The 26,108-nt window shown below is 37.3% G+C and overlaps 1 protein-coding gene across 1 annotated transcript in view; it reads left to right on the plus strand.

Moving 5' to 3' along the window:
• The window catches only part of CNTNAP2 (contactin associated protein 2), a 1,943,304-nt gene that overhangs the window by 844,446 nt on the left and 1,072,750 nt on the right, over window positions 1–26,108 (plus strand). The window contains exon 5 of the mRNA XM_044246794.1: window positions 23,370–23,573. Within this exon, the coding sequence (XP_044102729.1) occupies window positions 23,370–23,573 (204 nt within the window). The remainder of the gene's footprint in view (window positions 1–23,369; window positions 23,574–26,108) is intronic.

Consider the following 26,108-nt stretch of genomic DNA (forward strand, 5'->3'; position numbering starts at 1 on the left):
TCCTATTAGTCTCCTGGGTTTCTTTAAAACACAATTGCTTCTTTTACTTCCAGTGATACTTCTGGTATTAGGTGTTCTAATAGAATTACTTAGAAAATATTTTATCATTCAGCTTCTTAAAATTACTACTTTCAGTTTCAGAAAATAGAGTATTTACTTAATTTCTTTTCATTGTTTTTCAACTAAGCCTTATTGTTTCTATAGCTCAGATTTTAATGTCTCCTTTTTTTTTTTAGTGAAACAACCTGATTGTTTGAAAAGATTAATTTTTCTCCTTTGTTTCCTTATAAAGGTAACGGTAACCTGCTTTTGCATCATTTGGCTGTATAATGACAGGTGGTTGTAATTCCTGTCCCTTTAATGTTTGAAGAAAGCAAATGCACTTGTGATTAAATTACATGTTTTGTTTTTTTTTTAATTTGCACATTTTGTTCAGTGAAAACAAAAGCTGGGTTTATGATTAGTTTCCTCTAATGTCACAGGAGGAAAAGGCCCAAAGCCACAGTGGTGATGGGTAATTTCATAGTCTCAGGGTGAAGCAAAATCCTCATATTCCCTGAAGCTTAATCTAATGTTTAAACATTTTCTGACTCTTCCTAATCTTTTTGGATTGTTGACAGTGGATACATATTAAATACATATATGTCTGTAGTTTCCATTTTGGCTACTATCTAGATAGGTCCCTCAGTGTAGTGTTTGAGTCCAAAAGTACTCTGGAGCATACTAGTTTCAGATCCCAGCCCGACCATTTTGTAGCTGTGGTGAGAGTTAATTAAACCTCTCTGGCCTCAGTTCTCTCACCTGTGAAATGGGAATAATATTAGTACCTATATTATTTGATTAGATAAACTAATACCTATAAAGGTCTTGAAACATAAAGCAAGTCCTAAATAAATGTAAAATATATACAATTAAAATTTGGCTATAGGGGTGCCTACAGGGCTGTCAGTTGGGCCTCTGCCTTTGGCTCATGTCATGATCCTAGCATCCTGAGACCAAGCCCCATGTTAGGCTCCCTGCTTGGTGGGACGCTTGCTTCTCCTTCTCCCTCTGCTGCTCCCCCTGCTTGTGCTCTCTCAGTCTCTGTCAAATTAATAAATAAAATCTTTTTAAAAATATGGCTATATTTTAAACAGGCTACATATAGAATAGTTGGTATTCGTTGAGCTGCTTGTTACCCAATAACTGAGGATATTAAGTACTTATTCCTCTGTTCATTGCATCTTCCTTTGATGAAGGTATGCTAAACATTTTAAATGATACTTATATTCTTCTTATAATCCTGTAGTGCAGTCTGTGTAGTTAGGCAAATCAACATATATTTTGTCATCACTGCAGAGAGCAGAGATTGCAGAGCATCTGAGAGTTCACCTCTGCTGCAGAATCTGCTCTGAGTCACGTGGGTAAGGAAAATGGCACGGCTGTTGCCAGCTTCATCGGCCAAGTAACTAGTAGTTGACTTTTTATGAAAGAGTTAAGCATGTTGCTGTATCAAATATTCAGTTAGTCATTAATTAAAGTAGAACAAATTCAGTATTTTTTTATTCAGCAGATTAACCAAAACTCAGCATGTTTGCGATTTATATTCATCCTGTAAACTGCATATGCATTAAACATTTCCATCTGGAGTCCCGATGATTGTTTTTCTCCCATCTCATGCTTGATAAGCTGTTACTGATTAGACAGGGAGTTCTGAAGCTGTTGAAAGCACATATTTTTTAAAAGCTTCATCACCTTGGTGTTCTGTACTTCTTAACGGATCTTGCTTGATTCCTACAGGTTCTGTTTTGGCTGTAGTCCGGATAGAAGCCATAGGTCCACTGGCCACAGTGGTTTAATACAGAAACTTGATTCTGTGCCTCCATCATTTTTCTTTCATTTAAAAAAAATTTTTTTTTACTACCTAGTCTAATTTATATCTTCTTTCTTCTTTCTTGGTTTGATCCTAAGCTTTGATTTACCATGTGCTGTCCTCTGTAAAACATAACTAGCATATTTTGATGCATTGTGTTTTCTAAGCATTGTTATAAAGACTTTATGTGTTTTGAGTCCATTAACCTTCACTGTGTTAGGAAGTGAGTGTTATTATCCCCACTTAATAGATAAGCATACTGAGACCACAGGAAGGTTGAGTAACATCCTCAAGATCAAACAGCGAGAAAGTAGTAGAGTGCAGCGTGACCCCAAAGACACTAAATCTAGGGTCCGTGCATCCTGCTACCGCACCATGGGTCTTAAAGAGCTGACTCCTCATTCTTCAGGTAGCAGGACAAGTACTTTGAGATGTAGCTCCCGTGACATTCAGAAGAGCCACCCCCTTTGTCTTCCTACATAATGTACATCCTGACTCTTTGGGTTATCTGATAGAAGTCATATAAGGGACAAAAAAATGGAGTATGGCCTTTGTGGTGTTAATGATAAAAATGGTAACATCAAACACTATAATGATTATGGAGCTTCTGTTTTTCAAGAATCACCATCTGTTTATCTTTTTACATTCCGTGTTTGTAAACCTGGATGAGGACACTCATGGGCCATCTACAACACATGTATTTTACATAGTTTTTAAACTAAGGCTCAGAGGAGTAAACTAAGTATCTCAGGGTCCTGGGATTGAGCCTTGGGTCAGGCTCCCTGCTTAGAGGGGAGTCTGCTTCGCCCTGTGCCCCTCCCCTGTGTTCATATGCTCCTTCTCTTTCTGTCTCTCTCAAATAAATGAGTAAAATCTTTAAACTAAGGTTCAGAAATGTGATTTTTTTTTTTTTAAGTAGGCTTAGGTCACAGGGCTTGACCTCTTGACTCTGTGATTAAAACCTGGGCTGAGATGAAAATTCGGACACTTAACTAACTGAGCCACCCAGGTGCCCCATAAAAGTGATACTTCATATAAAAAGCCACAATGTTAGTAGTAGGATAAGAATTCAAATTATAGTTCTTTTTTTTTCTTCCTATAGTTATATGCTTTCTTTTCTATTAATTGGTTGTTCAGACGACAAAGGTCTGATGAACCAAAGGTCTGAGAAGCATGCAGCTAGGTCACGTATACCCCTGAGCAGAAGGTTATACTGCTAATACAGCCAGATCTCTCCCTAGCCTCTTCTTGTATGTTAGGAAATGATTGTTTGGATTTGTGCAGAGTCCTAAAACCATCCTGTCACTATCCTTGGAAGCATTAAGTGTAAGGGAATGAGTGTTTCAGGTTCATGTCCCATGATGGGAATATTGGGATGATTATTTAAGGCAAAACTTTTTAATTGTTCCAGAGGTACATGGATATATTTTTTGCACTTTATATATTTACTTATTTATTTGCACTTTAGATCTGATTTATACGTCATATTAATCTATGTGCCCCCTGTATTTTGCCCATTGTAAAAGAGGAACGTCATAAATGTTGATTAAGTGAATAAATCAAATAATTAATAAATTAATGCATATGTGAAAGAATAGGAAAAAAAATCAATGTTGTGTCTACAATGGTCAGCAAATGCAGTTAGAAGGCCAGGAATATCTATATAAACATTATTTTCAAGTAATATCCTACGTCTGTATAGTTTTATGATAGCATAAATAGCATAGAATGGTATATTTTTTGTATCATTCAAGTCTGGATCGCTTATCTTTCTGCCTCTTGTCAGTTAGTGATCACAGTCTTGCTGTATGTTTTCAGTCAGTTCTAGCCCCTTCCTTTTCCCGACCTCTCCCAGCCTGTTCGCGCACCCATGGGCAAGTGTCAACTTTAGCTCCATATGGCAAAAGGTGAGAAAGATTGAAACGATGCAAATGCAAATGAAAAGAAATAGAAAGATTACTCACAGCATTTTTAACTTCCCCTCACATATTAAGCAAACACTTAAATTTTATTTCATATGAAATCAGTCTAGTGTATACTCAACAAAATGAAATTTCTGAATTCCTGCCTTCAAAGAATACATAATCTAGTGGAGACAGATATTGAACACACTATAGTGCTAAGACTCAAGAACCATACAGTGATTTTCACAAGGAAATCGTCCCCATGATTACAGGGAGTGCGGCATAGTCCGGTGATGCTGAAGCTGCCCTGGAAAACTGGCGGTGAATGTACGAGAAAGTGGACCCACAAGTGGAGGGTAGAGAGGCCTTTGTCCAACAACGCAGGTCATTGTCTCATTGTTTTTCCTCTGCTGCTCTAGGATTCACTCCATATTCTAATACAGGTTCTATCTCTTCCCTTTAAGAACTGCAGTTTGTATTTTTCTGTCTTGAGTCTGTGCCAAAACCAAATGAGCACTCTTAACCACTTACTGTGTAAAAATATAGGATAATAACTAATTCTAATTTATCAAGTGGAATGTGTTAAAATAGGAATATTATAAGTTCCCGTTTATTTTATTTTTTAAAATTTATTTTTATTTTTGAATTTTGTTTATTACTTGTTAGAGAGAGAGAGCGTAGGAGCATGGCGGGCAGGAGGGGCAGAGGAAGAGGAGGAAGCAGACTGCTCACTGAGCAGGGAGCCTGTCGCAGGGCTGGCGTCCCAAGACCCTGAGATCAGGACCTAGGCTGAAGGCAGGTGCTTAACGGACTGAGCCCCCCAGGCGCCGCTGTGCACTCCTGTTTAGATGAAGCCCTATCTTGTGCTGATGTCTGTCCACACTGCTCTGCCCCAGCTCCAGCTGACTGTGCTCAGCTTGTGCCCCTGGAAGGAAACCAGGTGAGATGACTCATATGCTGGTGCTCTAAACAGAGGGAACTAGGGGATCCACAGCCTCTGCTTAATAGTTTTAGAATAATGATGTTTCTGAAACTGCAGTTCAGAATGACCCTTGATCATTATTCATGGATCTATTCAAGCAGAAAAGACAACTATTTCATTGAAATTTGTGTAGGTGTGTATACACACATATGCATACATGTAAGTGTAGGTATGTATGTAGTACATGTATATGTGTGTGTCTATATGTATATAATTATATGTATACATGTACGTATGTATTTATGGTGTTGAAGTGAAATTGGCTGAACTTGGAGCAATAGAGAGCAAGCTACCTTATTTTAGAGTTAAAAGTAATGGTTATTATATAGTTTTCATTGAGTATGGGGTTGTGGGCTAGCCAGATTGTAGCCATACCATTTAATACTCTAAGTCAAGTTTATATTGATGAATTATTGATAATTTAATTCCTTGCTGTCCATTAACTCAAGAGTTTGAATATTTATAGATATATAGTCTTACTTACAAAATCAACTGAGTGACTTAGTTAAGTGTTCAACTCTTAATTTCAGCTTGGGTCATGATTTCAGGGTCCTGGGATTGAGCCCTGTGCCAGGCTTCCCCGCTCAGTGGGGAGTCTGCTTGAGATTCTCTCTCTCCCTCTTCCGGTGCCACCCCCCCCCGCTTTCTCTCACCTGTGCCCCCCCTCAAATAAATAAATCTTTAAGAAGGACAAATACTTTGCTTAAGAAAAGTACATTGAAATACTACATCTTTATGACTTTGTTATTCATCTCCTACTGTTATCTTTGCCTGTGTCCCTTTTTTCTGGGCTAGAAAACAATACTGTAGGTGATAACCTCTCCTAAAACCATATACTTGCTGTTTGTAAGAGCTAGAAATACATAGATTCTTTGTATAAATATAAAGGAATTACTGCATGTTATGTGGCTACTCCTTCAGAGCTGATTATACATTTTTAAATTCTTTTTATGCCTAATCATTTTATAAGTGTGTTGCTACCCATTCTGTCCTTCAGAAACTCTTGCATGTCATCTTCTGATGCAGCGATCTGGAGACAGAGATGATCAATAGCAGTGAACAGTTCATTTGTATCTGCAGTCCAAATGCCCAGTATGTTTCTATAGAAATTATATAACTGTTACATACATACAAAAGTTCTGCAAGTCAAACAGTAGTCAAAATAAATCTGCCTTTAAGCCCTGGAGCCTCCTTATAACACAACTTGAAATGATAGGAAATCCAATGAGGCATGTCACCAGAAACAGTTTCCTACAGGAAGTTCTAAGAAAATTCATTATAATGTTTTCAACTTTAGTACTAATCAGTGGCATAAACTCTAAAAAACATTTAATAGGGATATTATTAAAGGGGCATTTTAATGGGAATATAATGAAAATAGTGAATCACATTGTTTAAGTAGCAAAAAATGGCTATCTCTTGGCTTAATGAGTTTTGAACGAGGAGAGGTTTGAAGAATGAATTTTAAAGAAAAGGAACCAGAGTAAGAAGCAAAGAAGAAAATAGATACAAAGAAGGAAAAGAGTAACAGTGATAAGAGAATCTAACCAGGCAACTTAGTATTTTGCCCTTAAGAGTAGAATCACGTCTTTTGACTGTTCTCTTTTTGACATAACCACAGAAAATATTTAATCTCTGCACCCTCCTTCCTGTAACTCTATCAAATAATTTTTGTCTAGGCAAGAAGAGATTTCATCTTCCCTAGGTTAAAAAATTGTCAAAACAAAGTATAGGCAAAACCTCTGCGAAGTGTAGTACAGAAACGGGGCGAGGAGGGGATTGATTTTATTCTTGCTTCTCTTGTGATGGGGAGGAAGCTGTCATTGAGAGGAAGGCAGCACCAGCAGGTGTGGCCGTGTGGGCAGCTCGCCCCGTCACCGTTGTTGATGGTCACTGTCCATGTGGTGGGACTTCAAAGACTCCAGAAGCTTTGCTCCCAGTCGAGGTAGCATTTTCTTAACTGTTCTCTGGGGCCTCGAGCTTCCTCTAGTATTTCTTTAAGTGCTGTTTCCATTAAAGTCTTTAAAACTTGAAGCGGCATTAGATACTTAGGTCTTAATATGAATTCTTTTATCAGGTACTTTACAGTTGTGTCTGTCTGTGTGTAGAATGGGTGAGTGGGGAGTGGACAGTCACTGACGTGGAAGGGGACCCAAGAGAAATGCCCGTTTTCATTGTTTCGGGGTTTGAAATCAATGGCCGGACCTAGCATTGGGTGTGAGTGGTGTAAGGGCGGTATTTGTCATACGTTCTCCACCGGTGTCTTCACCAGTACCGGCCTTTGTGCCCTGCTCTCTGCCTGTCCATGTCTACAGATGCTCTCCTTACCAGTCTTCACATGGCTATGTATAAAACCTTTAGAAATAGCTCCTACCACTGCTTACCACGGAGCCACTGGGGAAAAACATTTTTGTCTGGCTGTTCTCACAAATGTCTGAAACTTTGCACTTTTTGTTTTATTTTAGCTTGATTTAGCTAATATATTCTTAACCACATTGCATTGTGGTTTAGCAATTGAGACATTTTCTTCCATCTTGAACTCTTCAGAATCCCATCAAATTTAGTCACAAAATACAAAAATTGAGAGGAAGTCGATTTTGTTGTAAATCTCAACTAAATTTGGTAAATTTGAATGTATAAAAAAGAGGTTACACTTAATGCATACATTCAACCAGATGTTGTGATAGTGAATTCTTTTATTCAATAAATATTAGTTGCTTTCTGAATAGCAAATCCATGAGCTATGCAGAAATTCTGGCATATATTGCGCTGCCATGGACATAGTCATGGATGACGGTCTGGAGTTCAGGTATCAGTTTGACAATTTTTATCTGATGCTGTTTGGATAAGAAGCCTGGCCTTGCTCTATACCTTATAGTGAGAGGGCTGTGCCAGAACTCGAAAATGCTTGTTTGCCCTGAAATGTTATTTAGTACATCAAAGAGAAGATACAGGATAGGCTGAATCACTTGTTATTTCCCTTTCACTTTATTTCTCTGTATTTTGCTGCCTTCCTCACTGGGGTGCAGAATAAGCTGCATCAGTGAAATCAGCAAAGCAGTCCAGTAAGTCGGGAGGGCCCTGCGGTCACCACGCATGGCGCCTTAATCATGAATGCTCCTGTGATGACTTAAGCCTGTTCTTCCAGGCCTGAGTCATTGGTGCCAAGTGGGTGGATTAGAATATTCATTATTTCAGATCAATTAAACAACAACCCAGTATAGGACAGTAATGAAAGATAATGTTTATTAGCAGCTTACAATGTACCAGATAGTGTTTTCAGTGTTTTACATGTATTAACTCATTTAGTTTTCACAGTTTTTTTTTTTTAAGATTTTATTTATTTATTTGACAGACAGAGATCACAAGTAGGCAGAGAGGCAGGCAGAGAGAGAGAAATGAGGAAGCAGGCTCCCTGCTGAGCAGAGAGCCTGATGCGGGGCTTGATCCCAGGACCCTGGGATCATGACCTGAACCCACAGAGGCTTTAACCCACTGAGCCATCCAGGCGCCCCCAGTTTTCACAGTTTTATAACCACACTATGTCATTACCTTCACTTTTTGACAAGCAAAGAAACTGAGGCGTAGAGAAGTTCTATAACTTACTGAGTTCCTGTAGCTATCAGGCCATAAAGCAGGAATTAGAACCCTGTCAGTTTTTAATAAATCTGTCTGTGGCTTGTGAACCAGGGTTAGTGACACTAAAGATGCAAAATCCCTACCTTGATTTAGAAGGAAATATGAAGATTTGTAACATACAAATCTTTAATATTTACAAGAGCTGTGCAGTTGTGTTAAAGCTAAATACTAGCAGAAAGGGAGGAAACAAGGGCTGTTTAGCTGAGTATGAGGAAGTCTTTCATTTCATACCTGCTCAAAGTCATACATTCATTCTCACTGGCAACAAGCATTTGTAGTCATGAAGATGTTTTCCTTTATTCAGATAGGTAATTTTGTTCCCATATTCTAGAATGAAAATAATTCAGTTTTTTAATTATGTGTTTCTTTAAACATTATCAAGGCAATAAGAATATAAATTGATCATTAATCTGTCATTATAAATTTTTTGTTAGATTCCAGTTCTGGAAGCTTCCATATAAACAACATTGTTTTCTTTGTAAAAATTAACAATATGGGCAATTATATGTAGTATTTATAATGTAACAGTTTTTAATCTACAAATTTTGACACTATGTAGATAAATTTTAACTGGTTGTTCAAGGTAGTCACCCATGAAAATGTTTTAATGTCTGTTAGATTATCTTTAGGGGGCGCCTGGGTGGCTCAGTGGATTAAAGCCTCTGCCTTCGGCTCAGGTCATGATCCCAGGGTCCTGGGATCTAGCCCCACATCAGGCTCTCTGCTCAGTGGGGAGCCTGCTTCCCTTCCTCTCTCTCCCTGCCTCTCTCCCTACTTGTGGTCTCTGTCAAATAAATAAAATCTTAAAAAAAAAAAAACACCACATTATCTTTGGGAATGTCTAAATGTTAATATATTGAAATAATTAGGGAATGTGAATATGCTCCAAAATTAAGAATTTTGCCATTCTAAAATCTGATTTAAAGTCAGAATTGAAAATATGTGAATAGCCCTTTGTAAACTTGTTGCCCAGATTAAGAGATGCTTAATTTTGGAGTGGAAGGGAATCTGAGAGATTATCTGTACCTCTTTACTGTACAGGCCCAGAGAGTGAGTTGACTTCCCTGAGTGTTAGGTCAGAGGTCTCTCGGTTGAGGCCCAGCACTTTTCTGAAACCAGAGAAGATGGTCATAATGCTGTTGATACAACTATATCTTGGGTCATAAAAAGACTGGTATCTCTTGAATTTTCTAATAAGTTTCCTACCTCAGCATGGCATTTATCCTTCCTGAATGAAGATATGTGCTTTGCTTCTAGGTCTGCATTAAGAGAAACTCAACCATTGACATTTTAAGGACTCGACTGCCCTACTATAAATAGCACTTTTAACAGTGTTATGTCTGTCGTGCCTTGGGAAGTGCATAAATTGTTAGGGTTGACCTCGACTGTAAAAAATGTCAAACGCAGAAAGTTTGAAGTAGGATGTGTAGCACTGTATCAAAATGTGTCTTGTTTCCAAATTCAGTTATTTTCCTAATAACACCCCTCCCCCCAAGAAAAACTTTTCTAAAATTAATGTGAATTGGTGACATTTGTCTGCTCTCATATTATCTGAATCCAAAATGATTCCCTTTTTACAGTTACAAAATTCTTCTATTTCATCAATAGATTTCTAACATTTTCAATAGCTCAAACTTTTATTCAAAAGAAAATGCCAGATCTCTTGAAGAGAACCCCTGATTTATGTTAGGAAGAGAAATTTGAAGTATAAATTATACAAAAGAATATCTAAAATTCTTAAAATATAAGAAGTCAACTTCAGGTTTATTTATAGCCTTAAAGTAATTTAGGGTTTACAGGGTAAACAGACTAATATTACTATTCTTTTTTTTTTTTTTTAAAGATGTTATTTATTTATTTATTTGACAGACAGAGATCACAAGCAGGCAGAGAGGCAGGTGGGGGCGGGGGGGGGTGGGAAGCAGGCTCCCCGCTGAGCAGAGAGCCCGATGCGGGGCTCGATCCCAGGATCCTGAGAACATGACCAGAGCCGAAGGCAGTGGCCTAACCCACTGAGCCACCCAGGCGCCCCAATATTCCCATTCTAATAGACTCCGTAAAATTTGTATTTTTAGGCTGTAAATATAAAGAAGATTGTTTCCTATAAGGTCAGAATAAACAGTCAATATTCAGATGGCTATATAAAAAAGAAATTTCTGGGCCTTATTTCATAGGAAATGTAAATGGGACTGTGGTTTGGATTCTGTGATTTCCCAGAATCTGAGATTCTACACTGTGTAGGGGAGGCCTGTGGCTGGCCTAAGAATTAAACTGACATAAAAATAAAATAAAATAAAATAAAGAAACTGATGTAAGGCATATTAATAGGAGAAAAACATACAAACTTTAATATTTTTATGTGTACATGAGAGTCTTCAGAAGAAAAATAAAGACCCAGGGAAACCATTAGGCCCCCAAAATATTTTAAACAAAGAATAATAAATTGTAGGGATGTGACAAGACAAAGGGGCTTGAGGTAGGGAAAATTAAGGGGCAGTAAATAGGAAGTTTTAGGAGGGGACTAATGGAAAATAAGGCTTATTTAGTAGGTTTGTTTATATAAGACCTCATATTCATTTTGGTGTCAGCTACCAGTCTCTGGTAGTAAGAATGTTGCTGTTTCTTTCCTATGCAGAGGAGGCATCTTTTTCACGGGAAATTTTATGACCTGTGTTTAGGATGAAAGAGTGGAGGGGCCAAGAATCCTTCCTGCATCTTCCTGTTTCTCAGGTGCCTTTAGATCAAAGTAATTAGTAGGCTGAAGTGGCATATTTTGGGGCGTCCTGTTCCGAACCCCTTTAACATCAGTATAGTACTAACACAGGACTTACTGTTTTGTTAAGTACTTGGTGAATTACAATAATTAGATATGTAAAGCACAGAGCTTAGGTGCAGCAAGCATGTGAAAAAAGGAGAGATTTACCTTTGTGTGTTCTCTGTAAGTCACTTGTGCTAAATGCATGTTCACACAGTGGGAACGAAAAAAAAGAGTATATTTGTCAGATCCTAACATTCAGCACTGCGCTAATCTGTGAAGAGATTTGCAGTTTGCTGATCATTTTCTTCAAGGATAATTTAAATATTTATTATGTTTTCACTTTTATATATGTGGTATTTTTAAAAATTTAACTGTATTTTTTTCAGTGTTCCAGAATTCATTGTACACCACACCCAGTGCTCCATGTAATACGTGCCCTCCTTAATACCCACCACCAGGCTCACCCATCCCCCCCACCCCCTGTCTTCCAAAACCCACAGTTTGTTTCTCAGAGTCCACAGTTCCCCTGCTTCATCTCCCCTTCTGATTTCCCTGCTGCACTTTTCCTTTCCTTCTCCTAATGTCCTCCGTGTTATTCCTTATGCTCCACAAGTAAGTGAAACCATATGATAATTGACTCTGCTTGACTTATTTCACTCAGCATAATTTCCTCCAGTTCCATCCATGTTGATACAAAAGTTGGGTATTCATCCTTTCTGATGGCTGAGTAATATTCCATAGTATATATGGACCACATCTTCTTTATCCATTCTTCTTTAGAAGGACATCTTGACTCTTTCCACAGTTTGGTAACGTGGCCATTGCGACATGAACATTAGGGTACAGATGGCCCTTCTTTTCACTACATCTGCATCTTTGGGGTAAATACCCCGTAGTGCAATTGCAGGGTCATAGGGTAGCTCTATTTTTAATTTCTTAAGGAATCTCCACAGTTTTCTAAAGTGGCTGCACCAACTTGCATTCCCACCAACAGTGTATGAGGGTTCCCCTTTCTCCACATCTTCTCCAACACGTGCTTTTTACTGTCTTGTTGATTTTGGCCATTCTAACTGGTGTACAGTGGTTTCTCTGTGTAGTTTTGATTTGAATTTCCCTGATGGCTAATGATGATGAACATTTTTCATGTGCCTGTTAGCCATTTGTATGTCTTCTTTGGAGAAGTGTCTGTTCATGTTTTCTACCCATTTTTTGACATGATTATCTCCTTTGTATGTGTTGAGTTTGAGGAGTTCTTTATAGATCTTAGATATCAGCCCTTTGTCTTAGTGTCATTTGCGAATATTTTCTCCCATTCTGTGGGTTGCCTCTTTGTTTTGTTGACTGTTTCCTTTGCTGTGCAGAAGCTTTTGATCTTGATGAAGTGCCAAAAGTTTATTTTTGCTTTTGTCTCCTTTGTCTTTGGGGACACGTCTTCAAAGAAGTTGCTGTGGTCAATGTCAAAGACATTACTGCCTATGTTCTCCTCTAGGATTTAGATAGATTCCTGCCTCACATTGAGGTCTTGTATCCATTTAGAGTTTATCTTTGTGTGTGGTATAAGAGAATGATCACGTTTCATTCTTCTTTACATAGCTGTCCAGTTTTCCCAGCACCATCTACTGAAGAGACCTCATAGACATGACAGCAGCAACTCTGCATATCTGTGAGGTCTCTCTGGTCCAATGTGTCATTCAGTGCTCTTGGTTCTTTATGATTTTCTGCTTGGATGGCCTGTCTATTACTGAGTGACATGTTAAGATACCCACTATTAATATATTCATATCAGTGTGAGTCTTTATCTTGATTAACAGTTGGCTTATGTAGTTGGCTGTTCCTATGTTGGGGGCATAAATATTTACAATTGGTATTTTAAAATGGCTCTTTATTTTTCTATTTAAAGGAATGAATGTAGTGTAAATAAAGTCAGTTGTCCTTATCCACAGTAGTTGTATCTTATACATTTAGTTGCCATGAAGGCCAAATTAGGAAATAGTGAACCATTGCTCCCAAGAGAAATGCAGTTTGGGTTCCTATGAGCCTCTGGTCACTACATTTTTACAACCAATCAATGCATAATCTTGCTTTATTTGTGCTTATATTTAAAGGCATCTCTTGTAGTATATCTTGTGGATTCATTAACATTGAACTCACAGTCAACAGCACTACATCTCAAGCCTGAGCACAGTTTATTGAACACATGCATTTTCTTCGTAAGGCACATCATGACTTCCTCAGAGCCTGGAAGCACTGCACAAAACATCTTGGGAGAGAGACAATTTAGAAAGCTGAATCATCCCCAGAACAACAAAATGCAAAACACATAGCACTAGTTTGTGAAAGGGACACGTTTTTTGTTTGTTCGTTTTGTTTTTTGGTATGAAAACTGAAACAAGAACCTAGAGCATTGTCTTACTTGACGTGAGCTGGTAATGTGAGCATCAGGTGACTCAATTTTTTGGCCCCTCTTCACATGTCCATGAGTGGGGATGCACCTCAATTTTAGTGAGTAGGAAATATGCACATACAGCATCTGCCAGTAATGAAGGGTCAGCAGAACTTGTTAATTGGTAATACTTGAAAAAATGTAAAGTTTTCTTTCCAAAATCTCAATGAATGAAGCTCAGGATAATGGTGTTTTGTTGTTGTTGTTGTTGTTTTCTTCTACTCTTCCTCCCTTCGTTTCTTTCTCCCTCCCTTTCTCCCTTCCTTCCTTTTTATGTTTAGGACAATAGTGTAGTTGGTATATCTTTGTATCATATGATAACCATTAAAATTTTTTTTTTAACCATTCACTGTCTCTTTGTTTAGCACTAGCCTACTAGTTTTCTAAAGAATTTGCCTTTTAAGCAATAAAATTCCTTGTTGTTACATACTGCAGTAATTTACAGATAAATTATATCATGGAAAATGAAATTTTCAGAGTGATTATGACCCATTGAGTCTTCTATTTTGATAATATTCAAGTTTAAAGAGAAGTGCAGCCAAATAAAAAATATTTGTGAGGCATTAGCTAGCAGCTTCTGCTTACTATGAACTCAAATCAGCTGTTCAACATTTAGAAACAGAGAGCTTTATTAAAGTGTTAGATTTCTGACCTTTCTGGAAAACGGAACATTTGGATATCGGCAGAGTTGCTGAATAGCTTCGGTTTGCTTCGGGTGGATCGAGATCACCTCTCACATGGTGTATTCCAAACCCGCCCTTGTTTCTTAGCCATCAAGACCAAATTTCAAAGCCATTAATTTAGCATCTTTTCCTTGTTGTTGTTGTTTATTAAATCAGGGACATATTTTCTCTGTTATACTCCTATCTCTATCGAAAGTGAAAAAGTGAAAGATCAGTGGTTTTATAACAAGCCAGCCACACCAGTTTGCGCGGACTACTTGTCCCCTCTGAGCACTGAAGTTAGGACTTCTCATTTCAGGTGCTTCCTTTTTTTTTTCCAACACTGTCATGGCTGGTTTTCTGCACAAGTGGTAGGAGCATTGCTCCTTTCTAGAAGTGAATTAATTCGGCTTGCTCGCAAGGACTCAGTAGGCATGCGGGTGTCATGAAGTAATGGACGGCACCCAAATTCACAGTGAATCAGATTCCCTCCAGTGCCCCAGTCACTGAGGTGTGCTGGTGACCGGCCGCAGGGTACTGTTCAGTGTTTTCCTGGACAGGCCCCAGCTGCTCCAGTGCAGAGGAGAGAACACGTTATGTCACAACATGTGTATATTCTGGGCCCTATTAATCTATTTTATGGGTGATGTAAAAGATTCATGCAAAGGTATGAGAAATCAAACCAGAAGTAAAGCAAAGCCGTAACGTTCTACATCTTATGCATAAACTCAAAACATACTAAGCATATGACCTGTCTCTTGCAACGGAGTGCAAATCATTTGGACCGACTCATTTTCCTTTCAGGGAAGGATAGAAAGTAAGTAAATAAAAATGACCACCTTTATTAGTCACTTAGTCTATATTGCCAGGTGTCCAGGGAACTCTGTAGAGGCTGTTGGGGAAGTGTATACTGTTTGGAAAAATACTGATTTTACATTTTGAGAATAATGTTATTTTTTTAAGGTTTGGGTTTTAATGAGAGTATTAAATGTGGGATAGCTAAAGAATTGATACAGCTCTCAGATTCTTTCTAAAAATTAAGGTTGTGAGGATAATTGAATTTAAATGTTCATATTTCAAAGAGGAATTTTTGAGATTTTGTTTTTGTTTTTAAAGTAGTTTCAATTTCATTAAAAATCTTGTTGCCTCCACATGGATTTTGTCATACCATTGGAGAAAACCCAGCCTATAAGTATGTATCTGAAAATCTTCAAACATTAAGGAAGCCTTAACCATTTGAAAATTTTGGGTAGAAACAGTGCATCATCAAAAAGCTTTGCATTCTTTAATGACACTTACCTTCTGAATGATGGCTGGGTAGAAACTTTGCCGACACTGTGACACCATCAGCTTCTCCAGGGAAAAGTCCTTCCTATCTTCTATCCTTCCCACTCTCTGATATCAACACAGGAGATACCTTTCCAAGATGCAAATCTGAACATGCACCTTCCCCTAAAGATGCCTTTGTTACTCACAAAGACTCCTGACTTCTACATGGAGCGTTAGGTCCTTCACGTACCAATTCTAACCCTGCCCATGATACATGACCCTTATATATTAAAGTCACACAGAACTACTGAGCTAGCCAACATTTCTAATTTTTTTTTTTTCTTGCTCAGCCAAAAGTTTGATTTTTCCTTTCTCTCTCTCTCTCTCTCTCTCTCTCTCTCTTTTTAAAGATACAGTAAGGGAATTTTCTGCCAAGCATGTTTTAGAATATAGTGTATCTGAAGTATAGTAAGTTCAGTGGGTGTGTTTTAAAATACAATATATTGATCTAAAATTTAAGATATTATAAGGTTGACATATCAGGAAGCAGCTACCATTAGAAAGAGAGTTTATTACAGTTCCTAAGAGAAATGCCATACGGGCAGGGAGTGGGGGAAAACAAGGTCAGTCAGGAGGCAAGGGCCTTACTGTGGCTTCTGCCGGAAGGAATAGGTGAGGCAGGGCAGCAGGCTCTGGGGCACCAGGACTGTCCCAGGTTGTCTGTTACTTAACTCTGAGGTGCTTAGGACAGATGGATAGTGGCCTGGAGAGTGAGCCCCTGATGGAGGAGATTGCCGGGCTGGGTCCTGGGCTCTGTGGTTGATTTGTATTTGAAGAGTGAGTGCGCTTTTAGGAACTGGCTGACTCTGGAAGGGGCAAAGCCCTAGATGTGAAAGCCCGGAGACAAGCAATGGCAGACACACTTAATACAGAGGGCAAGTGGAAGCATGGCTATGGCAGCTTCAAGAAATGGTCAAGGATAATTTATCTTTTCCTCAGAGTTAAGTGAATTACCATGAAAGCAGTGCCTCAGAACAAGTCCCTAAATCAAATTGCTCTCCTTTAGCTTCCGTAGCATTGAAATTTGGCCCCAACACTGACAACAGTGTTTTAAAAGGAACTAGAAACAGAAGTAAGTGTAAATGAATAATGATAAAATATCTGGAATAAATTTTAAGAGTTATAAAATACAGTTGGGGGGCTTACTGATGTCTGGTTCCTTTTTTCATCTGTGGAATATTTACTAAGAATTTATTATTCTAGGTAGTGTTCTCCTGAGCAGAAAAATAGATTGTGTATGGTCAAAAACTGTAGAGCTATTTTCAGTAAACAGCAATATTATCACAGAGTAGGCAAGTCTAATTTCTTTGACTTTTCGATTTACAAAAATAAAAATAGCTTCCACATGGATTTCCTACAAATAGATTTTATGCTAATTTTTAGAAATCACTTATTATCTCTGCATTATCAGATATATTAGAGTTATAACACAGCTCAAAATTATATCAGTCTGATTTTCTGATGTCCTATGTGGTATGTTTGTGGGGTTATGAGTGAGAATGACCATTTGGGGTGAAGCAGGGAGAACCTCAATTTTGGTGTTTTTTGTTTTTTGTCTTTTGATGTTGAATAATATAATTTAAGAAAATTACTGATATTTCCTAGAGTCTTATTCATGTGGGCCCACCTTGTGATTAGTGAATCATGACTCATCTCACATTATAGTTTCTCATGAAATAATCCAATAATAAAAAATACAGAGAGCAAGTCCATCTTGCTTCTTTATAAAATATTATAAAATATCAATATGTATATCTCCAGTAGTATTAAATTTGTTAAAAAGAAAGTGTTTTCAATTTATTCAGTTAAAAGAAAAATATACATACATTTTGCATTTAAATTTGTAGTAGAGTTAGATGCTTTAGTCTCTGACTTATAAAGAAAGAACTCCACTGTGAGTATAATAAAAGGATTTGGTGTTTTAAACGATTTATTCACATCAGAGGCCCGCAGTTGTAATATTTATATAAATACATGCCACTAAATCATTCATGAGTCTGTACTCTTAGAGAGTAAACTGCATTGTACCAGGTACGGTTTTGAAGGAAAATAAAAATGTGGAGTTCTCTTTTTACCTTGTCTCAAACACCAATTACATTTAGATCAGTTTCAGAAGTATTTATTGTGCCAGAAATACAAAGTAGAACAATCCAAAATCTGTACCTTAGGAAAGTTTAAAATCCACCGAGGAAATGAGACCCATCAAGAGATCATTTTAACATAAGATGAGAAGTGATAGGATCAAAGTGGGCAAGGGTGCCGTGGGATGGTCGGCAAGGGCTAGTTCATACAAAGAAAGCTTTTCGAGTAGGGGAGAATTATCGGAAACTTGGAGGATACCTAAACTTAAACTAGATTATACACACACGTACCCACAGACACACACGTGTGGATGCACACACAGACACACACACACACACAGCTGTTTGTTGAAAGAAGAGAGCACAACACGAGGGAAGGTACTAGATTGTGAGCAAGGGATCCAGTCAGTTTATCACAGTTAGCACATAAAGAGAAAAATGGCGTTAAAATGTGAGCTGTGGAAGAAGGCAGGGTTTTGCAGACTATGCTGAAGAGTTTTTTGGCGACAGAGTTTATTTCAGAAAGATATTTGTAGCATCTTTGTGGAGGATAGATTTAATTTAAATTATGCTGGAGGATGGGAATTGTCCACTAGTGGTGTTAGTACAGGAGATACTGTGTGAGGTGATGGTAGCCTGGTGGTCGTGCATATAAAGTAAGCCATCTGTTTGGAAACTGTAGATGTGCTCTATTTTACAGGGCTTGGAACTGAGTGGAAGTGGGCACGTGAGGCAGGGAGATGCTTCAGAAAGCCTCAGGTCTCTGTCCTGAGTGGATAGTTGATACGGGAGCAGGGGCGTGGGCCCAGAGAAGGAATTACATGTTGGACACAAAGAGTTAGATTTTCCTGTGGACGCTCCATGTGGATCTTCTAGGAAGTTAGATACTGGAATCCGGTTTTATGGAAAAATAACACCAGACTCCATGATGATGTTTTGTCATTCCACCATGAGTGGAATACCCAAGTATCTCAGGGCGAAGCAGCACATTTTAAGGAGAAATAATGCTCAGACTGTGAGATGCTGCCCTTCATGAAGGAGCCTTGAAGATCTTTGTTTTTGTTTTATATTTTCCCAGAATAGAAGTGACTTTTCACAGTGTATATCTAGATAATTTTTTTGAGGGATTTGGAGAAGGCTCATTTGCTGCTATTACTCTAAATTAGCTGTTATTGACATTCCGGGATCTATTTTAACTAATTATTTAGGTTTAAACCACAGATATATTGAAGAAAAGGCAGTGAGTTAGAAGAAAGAAATTAATCAGATCAAAGCAGTACGCAGGTGAGATGAGATACATCATGTTCCTCCAGAGTTAATGTCTGTTGGTTGAATAATACTGAGTCAGTTAATAATAATGGAGTGAATTCCACCCCCCAACCACAAAAAGTAGCCTAATATTGCCATTCTTTTTCTCTAACAGTTGAAACCTTGGATATATAATTAATTATAGCACCAAGAAGGCTCAGAATGATTCCTGAAATTTCTTGCAATCTAGTGATTCTTATTTCTAATGAAAAAGTATAAAACAATAGTGCCTATAATATTGTAATCCAATTTATTGAAATAGGAATGATGGCATATAATGATCTAACAACACATACTGAGTGAGTATCAGCTGTTTCTGAGGCACTAGGTATTGGGCATCGGGGTGGAGGAGCAGAAAGTCTCTGATGCACACATTTTCAAAGGAGGAGAGCATATATCTTGCTGTAAATGTATAAGCACATGAATGTATTAGGTAGGGAAAATGCTGTCAAGAATAGAAGTGAATGGAAAGAGAGTAAAGTTGGCAGGCATGCTGTTTTGTAAAGAATGGTCAATATATTAAAAATATTGGCCTCTGACTTAGAAAAAATAGATTTGCATTTATGCAATATTTGCAAAACTAAGAAAATTCCACTTTTCTTGTATTTTTAAACTTTACTTCCAGAGCAGAGTGGGAGGGAGAGAGAAAGGGGGAGAGAATCTCAAGCCAGTTCAGGCCAAGCATGGAGCCCCAGGCGGGGCTAAATCTCAGGACCCTGAGATCATGACCCAAGCCAAAACCAAGAGTCAGATGTTTAACCGACTGAGCCACCCAGGCGCCCCTACATTTTTCATATTTTCAAGTAAGTAGGATAAATTACCATTTCAGATTATATATATTCTTAGTTTATATAAGTTCTTGGTGCATGAAGGTCAGTAAAACATATTAATTAGCTAAAATATATAATTTCCCAACTAATATTTATAAATATTATATTACCCAAAACTCAAGCTTCTTATCAGTGAACATTTTGAACCATAACCAAGGAAGTGACATTTTTGTTTTTGTGTCTCTATTGCCCCCATACACACCCCCCCACACCCACATACACATGTACACACACATCTATGCATATATCTTTATATAGTAATGTATGGGTAATACCATACATTAAATAGGGAGGCAGGTGGATAAATAAACAAATGTGTTAACATCTAGAAAGCTGTGCACCAACTTCCCTCCATGTGATCATATTGGTGATCTCCTGGGTTTGGGGTTCACTTTATACATTCTCTGTTTCAGTTTTATTTAATTTCCTTTCAATAGTAAATATATATTAAATTTGTAGTAAAAATATAGCAAAGGTATTGTTTTAAATATTAAAATCTTTAGATGGTGAACCCTCCTCTCCAAAATTTCTTCTGTAAAACCAGAAAATAAAGACTAACATTGAAATTAAAAAGAAAAGCAAAAAGCCTTCTCTCCTTTGATGTTTTAATGAACTGGGCACATTACCAACTCTCTGAGTTATTGTTAGAAACAAAATTGTGGAAGCACTGTGATTTTGCATTCACACTTTGACTAGCCATTGTTGTTGCTAAGATTGCTTAAACAGTTCAACCGTACATATTTAATCGCTGCATAGAAAACTTAATTCTAGGGAGTGATAAGCAATCAGGGTAATAGGGGAAAAAAGGTGGCTTGTCCCAAAATAAGCACAACATATTATTAGATGTCAAATGAAATTTAAATATATTCTTGTAGGAAATAGAATTAAATTCTAATAGATTTAACAATATCCCAGACTCTGTTTAAAGTTTATGGTATGTATTTCTATGTGAATTTTATATCACAGATTATTTCTAGGAATTTTGTGATGTCAAAGACAACGGTGAGCTCACATCTGCAGGCTGGTATTATGCAAGCTTTAATCCAGCCATAGAAGAGCAACTTTGATTTCATAATATAAGAGATCTGGCTTGCAGAACATTTTATCAATTTCTCAACTTGACCACTGACCACTTAACATTTGTAAGATGAGGTTTAGTCCACACTAATAGCATTCCTTTATGCTTTTGCTAATATTTTAGGACTCTCTGAAGAAATAAACCATACCCATCCTTTCTCTTACTTTTTCCATTGCCCTATAAGTGAGGGAGAGAGACACCAACATTTGTACTATTCTGTACCTGGAACAGATTGTAGATTTTGATTTAGGAGAAGATACGGGAGGGGTGGATTCTTTCCTCTGCCCAAGCTCAGGGAACGTTTACTTCCTAAGAGATGAATGGTGAATATTTTATGTCAATTAATATATATTGAAGGTGTATAAAACAATGATGTGTCTATTATTCAACTGTCACTGACATGAAATTGACTGCAAAATTACTTTCTGGAGTTCAGAATTTACTCCTTCCTCCTGACTTTTCATTTATGCGCTTTTCAAGACAAAAAGTAATTTCTACCAACTTCTAGATTATAAATTCAACCTGGTATGTTATAATCAGATTCCTTTTTTTTTCTCTCTTACCTCTCATCACAAATGATAAAAATACTGCAATTGGAATTCAGCTGTGACAGTGTAGATGATTAAGCTAGAGTCTAATTGGCTTTGCAGTGTTAGCAGAAGCCTAAATTTAATGGTTGATCCCCCCATAGTAAAATAAACCACTGTGATTTACAGTCTTAGAGAACAGAATTTTGTTGATTAAGAAGGTCTTTTTATGGACAGTAAAGAACTGACTATAAGAATGAAAACTTAAAGTGCAAAGTTATATTTCTCTTTCTGAACATTTTTGAATGCAACAATTCTCTTAATTAAATAAACATTAACTAAGAGCAGAACTCGTAATGGCAGGTAGTACACAGAAAGAGTGGATGCAGCCATGGGAGCTCTGCATGTCCATGAGGCTCCCATAGGTGCCATGCCCTTATGACCTGGGTGCTGGGGACCATAGTATTCCCTATGGCAATGGAAGTAAACAGGGTCCAGAGAACTAGGACCTCAGACGAGAAAATATTTCTCCAGCAGGCTTTAAACTTGCTGTAATTTTTTTTCCAGTGTCACTGTGAAATTCTTCAGCAAGACCTTGCTCCAAACTGAGAGAGGCAAGCTTCATTCAGGCTTAGAATTCTAAAGTAGTTAGAGCTATCCAGTTTGACGAGGTTTTCAATTATTTAAAATTAAAAGCTAAAAGAAACAGATATTTAAAAATATTTTTAATGACAAAGGTCTAATTATGATAACTAGGTTTCCATTTGTACTCAAAATCAGCTCTGAATAATTACAGTTCATTTTTGAGCCATTCCATGGATTTGGAACTTACTAAACAATAGTGCATAATAAGTAAGATTCGTGTCATTTTCCATTTCTGGTGGGAATAAGTAGCAGTTATGAAACTAATCCAGCAACCCCCTCCCCACCATCACCTGTTTTTGAGAGTGGTGACAATATTGTTAATATTTTTAAAAAGTTTATATAACTTCATGTCTTCAATAAAATTATCTAAAATCAAATTAGAGTTACTCTAGTCACAGTGTATTTGTTCTGATAATGTATATGGGTGAGGATGTCTTTGTTCAGTGTAGTCAAAACCATGGGCAGCCTTTCCAAAGACCAGAGGCTAATAAGAAATTTGAGTCAGATATGAGGTCCAAGAGGAAATGGCAAGAAGGTTCTTGTAGTTCACTAGCCATAATGTACTTCCATAGTGTTTATTGAAATTGGAGTAGAATATTAAAACCATTAGAAAAGTGTGTATACCATCAAACCCGGCATTCCGGGATCCTTCATGTTTTTGTCAAAAAAAAAAAAAAATTTGTGAGCAAAATGTTTATTTAGAAATCATGAGTAATTAGCCCCATTTAAGAAGGAAAATATTGGGGCACCTGTGTGGCTCAGTAGGTTAAGCCACTCTGCCTTCGGCTCAGGTCATGATCCCAGTGTCCTGGGATCGAGCCCAGCATCGGGCTCCCTGCTCAGCAGGGAGCCTGCTTCCTTCTCTCTCTCTCTGCCTGCCTCTCTGCCTGCTTGTGATCTCTCTCTGTCAAATAAATAAATAAAATCTTTAAAAAAAAAAAAGAAGGAAAATATTAAAATCTTGTCGATTATCAAGGATTAAAAGTTTTACTTCTTTCAAGTAAACTCTAGACTGCCAAGTTAAAATTTGAAGCATATAAGTAGTTAATGGAATTTATGTAGTTAGAATTATAATTAAAGTAAGATTTGATACTAATGAAGTTTTCTTTGATCATTTTTTATGACTATTTCCATAAAATTTATTTCAGAACACACAGTTAAATCAAAAGAAGAACCAGAATAAGAACAAGAACACAGGACTCCAGATTTTTCAGGAAAAACTACTTCTTTATCATTTATCCTGTGCAGACACCCATTGGAAGTGGGTATATTTCACACTGAGTGCTGACATATAAGAACTAAAATAAAATGTTATTCGTTTCTTCTTTTAGGGGCCGATGTTATCAACTTTGATGGCCACGTTGTGTTGCCATACAGATTCAGAAACAAGAAGATGAAGACCCTGAAAGATGTCATTGCTTTGAAATTTAAAACCTCTGAAAGTGAAGGGGTGATCTTGCATGGGGAAGGACAGCAAGGGGATTACATTACCCTGGAACTGAAAAAAGCCAAGCTGGTCTTCAGCTTAAACCTAGGTATGTTCTGACATTTGGCACTATTTATTAATCTTCCCATTAGTAAAATGCTAATGTTGCTTAATCCTTAAAGTGTAAAATTATAAAAAAGCAGTTCTTGTTATCTTATAAATTCATCTTTAATCCATAGTGGTTTAATGCATTTTGATCCATATATACTTATTCATTAAAAAATAATTGTTATGTGTGCATCCTAAGCAAGGTACTATACTAATATCTGAGACAGTGGTGAACAAATAGAGAAGGTCCTTGAGTTCATGAAGTTTATGACCCGTGGAGGAGGTCAGACATTATATTATCCATTATTATTTTTAAACAACTTAAAAGCGATGACTTCAAATAAGGATGGGTAGTTTGAAATCAAGTAAATAAGCTAAAATGATAAAGGATACTGCAGAGACAAGAAAGGTCCACATTAGAATATGCATTGAGGAACATTCTCCCCGAATAGACACACAAGCTGAGATCTCAGTTATGACTAGAATTGGCCATAAGAATATTGAGAAGGGCAAGGGAGCAGTCACTACAGACAAAGATCTGGCATACTCAGGGAATTAGGAAGAGGCTGCTGTGGGTAGATGAAGTGAGTCAGTGGGAAAGAAGACAAGATCTGTAAGTTGGGGATTGTTCAAGTCCTGTAAGATCCTGTACGGCATGGTAAGGGGTTTTTTATTATTTAAGAAAGAGAAGCTGTTGGTAGGCTTTAAACTGTATGGCATCACGATCTTATTTTTAAATGTGTATTGAGATTCCTGTAAAAGAAAATGCTTGCATTTGCGTGAGAATCAAAGCCAGATTTCAGTATAAGGCAAGTGAGAGATGGCCCTGGTTTGCAGAGGTGGCTGTCAGTGGAGATGCAGGGAAGCAGGTCTAGTTGGGAGATGATTTTAGTGGTAAGTTCAGCATGGTGTAATGAGAAAGAAAGAGAATAAGTAAAGGATAATTCCTGGATACCTAAGGGACTTAACTGCCATTTTCGGAAGTAGAGGTGACTCTCTATTTTCTCTACAGAGCTTCTTCTAATAAAAGATTATTAGTTTCCTCTAATAGAGGAGGTCTGAAATGGACATGGTGCATTTTAGTTGCTTATTAGACATCAGTGTTGAGATTTCTATTAGGGAGTTGTGTGTATGAATGAGATTGAGAGGAGGTGTTACCTGGAGACTGAGGGGAGTGAGCAGGAGGAAATTAGAGCACGTGGTATCAGAGACCAGGGAAAGAAAAGAGGTGGCTGTTGTGTTGAATTCACCTAAGCTGGAGACAGACAGGTGCATATTGGCTTGGGCCCTGTAGAGGTTCCTGTTGATTTTTCTCTTAGTGTAATAGAAAGGACAGTGGTTTTATTGACATAGGTTAAGAAAAGATGAGAAATGTGGAACTGAATTTTCAAACAAAATCTAACCAGAAATCAGAGAATCAGGAATCAGAGAAATAAAGTATTGGCTGGAGAATGAGTTGAACTTGAATGAGTTCCCATTTTGTTTGGGAATTTTTTGTTTTGTTTTGTTTTAAAGGGTCTTTAAGTCTCTTGCTTGGCTAAAAATGTCAGGAGTTATGCAAGAAGTTTTTGGGGGCATCACACTTTCCATAAATTTTTCTGTTGTAAATAATAACAGAATTCTATAAAAATACTATGTCTAAAATATATTAATAGCTAAAGTTCACATGTTAAATTCATGCCAGTAGAAAGCCACAAAACTGAAAGTAAGAATACAAAAACAGGGGTGTCTCGGTGGCTTCTGCCTTTGGCTCAGGTCATGATCCCATGGTCCTGGTATCAAGCCCTGCATCCAGCTTTTTTGCAGGAAACTTGCTTCTCCCTCCCCCACTCCCCCGGTTTGTGTTCCCTCTCTCACTATCTTTCTATGTCAAATAAATAAACAAAATCTTAAAAGAAAAAAAAAATGCAAAATCAGATCCTGCCTTTTTGACTCACTAATCAGTCTGAGTGGTCCAGACATTCCCAAATATGGCTTGTGTTCTATGTATTAAATTTTATTACTTTGAAAATTGGTATTATATTCAAAAGTGCAGTTTCCATTGGGTTTTTTTGTTGTTGTTGGTGGTGGTGGTGGTAATACTTGATACAGTATCTGTAAATATTTACCCTTTATTATAAAACTGTACTCATTTCAAATCTGATAGAAATTATAGCTTCTATAAGAAAAGAATGAAGAAAATCACACAGAAAGCTGGATCACTTAATTACACAAAAATATTGGATTCTTTACATTAAGATCATAATGAATGTGAAACTTGAAAAATGCAAATGTTAAATACGGAAATTTAATGTCATTCAGGAGTAAAAATTTATACCACTCCCTAAGAATGTAAGCATAGGACATAAAAGGTAATTCATAGAAGAAAAATTGTTAGTATTCTGTGAACAACAGATGCTCAACTGCACTATCTATGAAATTAATAGACAATAAAATAATGACTAATTTTTGTTAAGTAAATCAATTTAAAACTCATATAAATATTGAGTATGTGACAAGATTCTTTGTACTGCTCTTTGCATCAGAAAATATTTTC

The sequence above is a fragment of the Neovison vison genome, chromosome 4 (assembly GCF_020171115.1).
Source record: "Neovison vison isolate M4711 chromosome 4, ASM_NN_V1, whole genome shotgun sequence".
NCBI lineage: Eukaryota > Metazoa > Chordata > Mammalia > Carnivora > Mustelidae > Neogale > Neogale vison.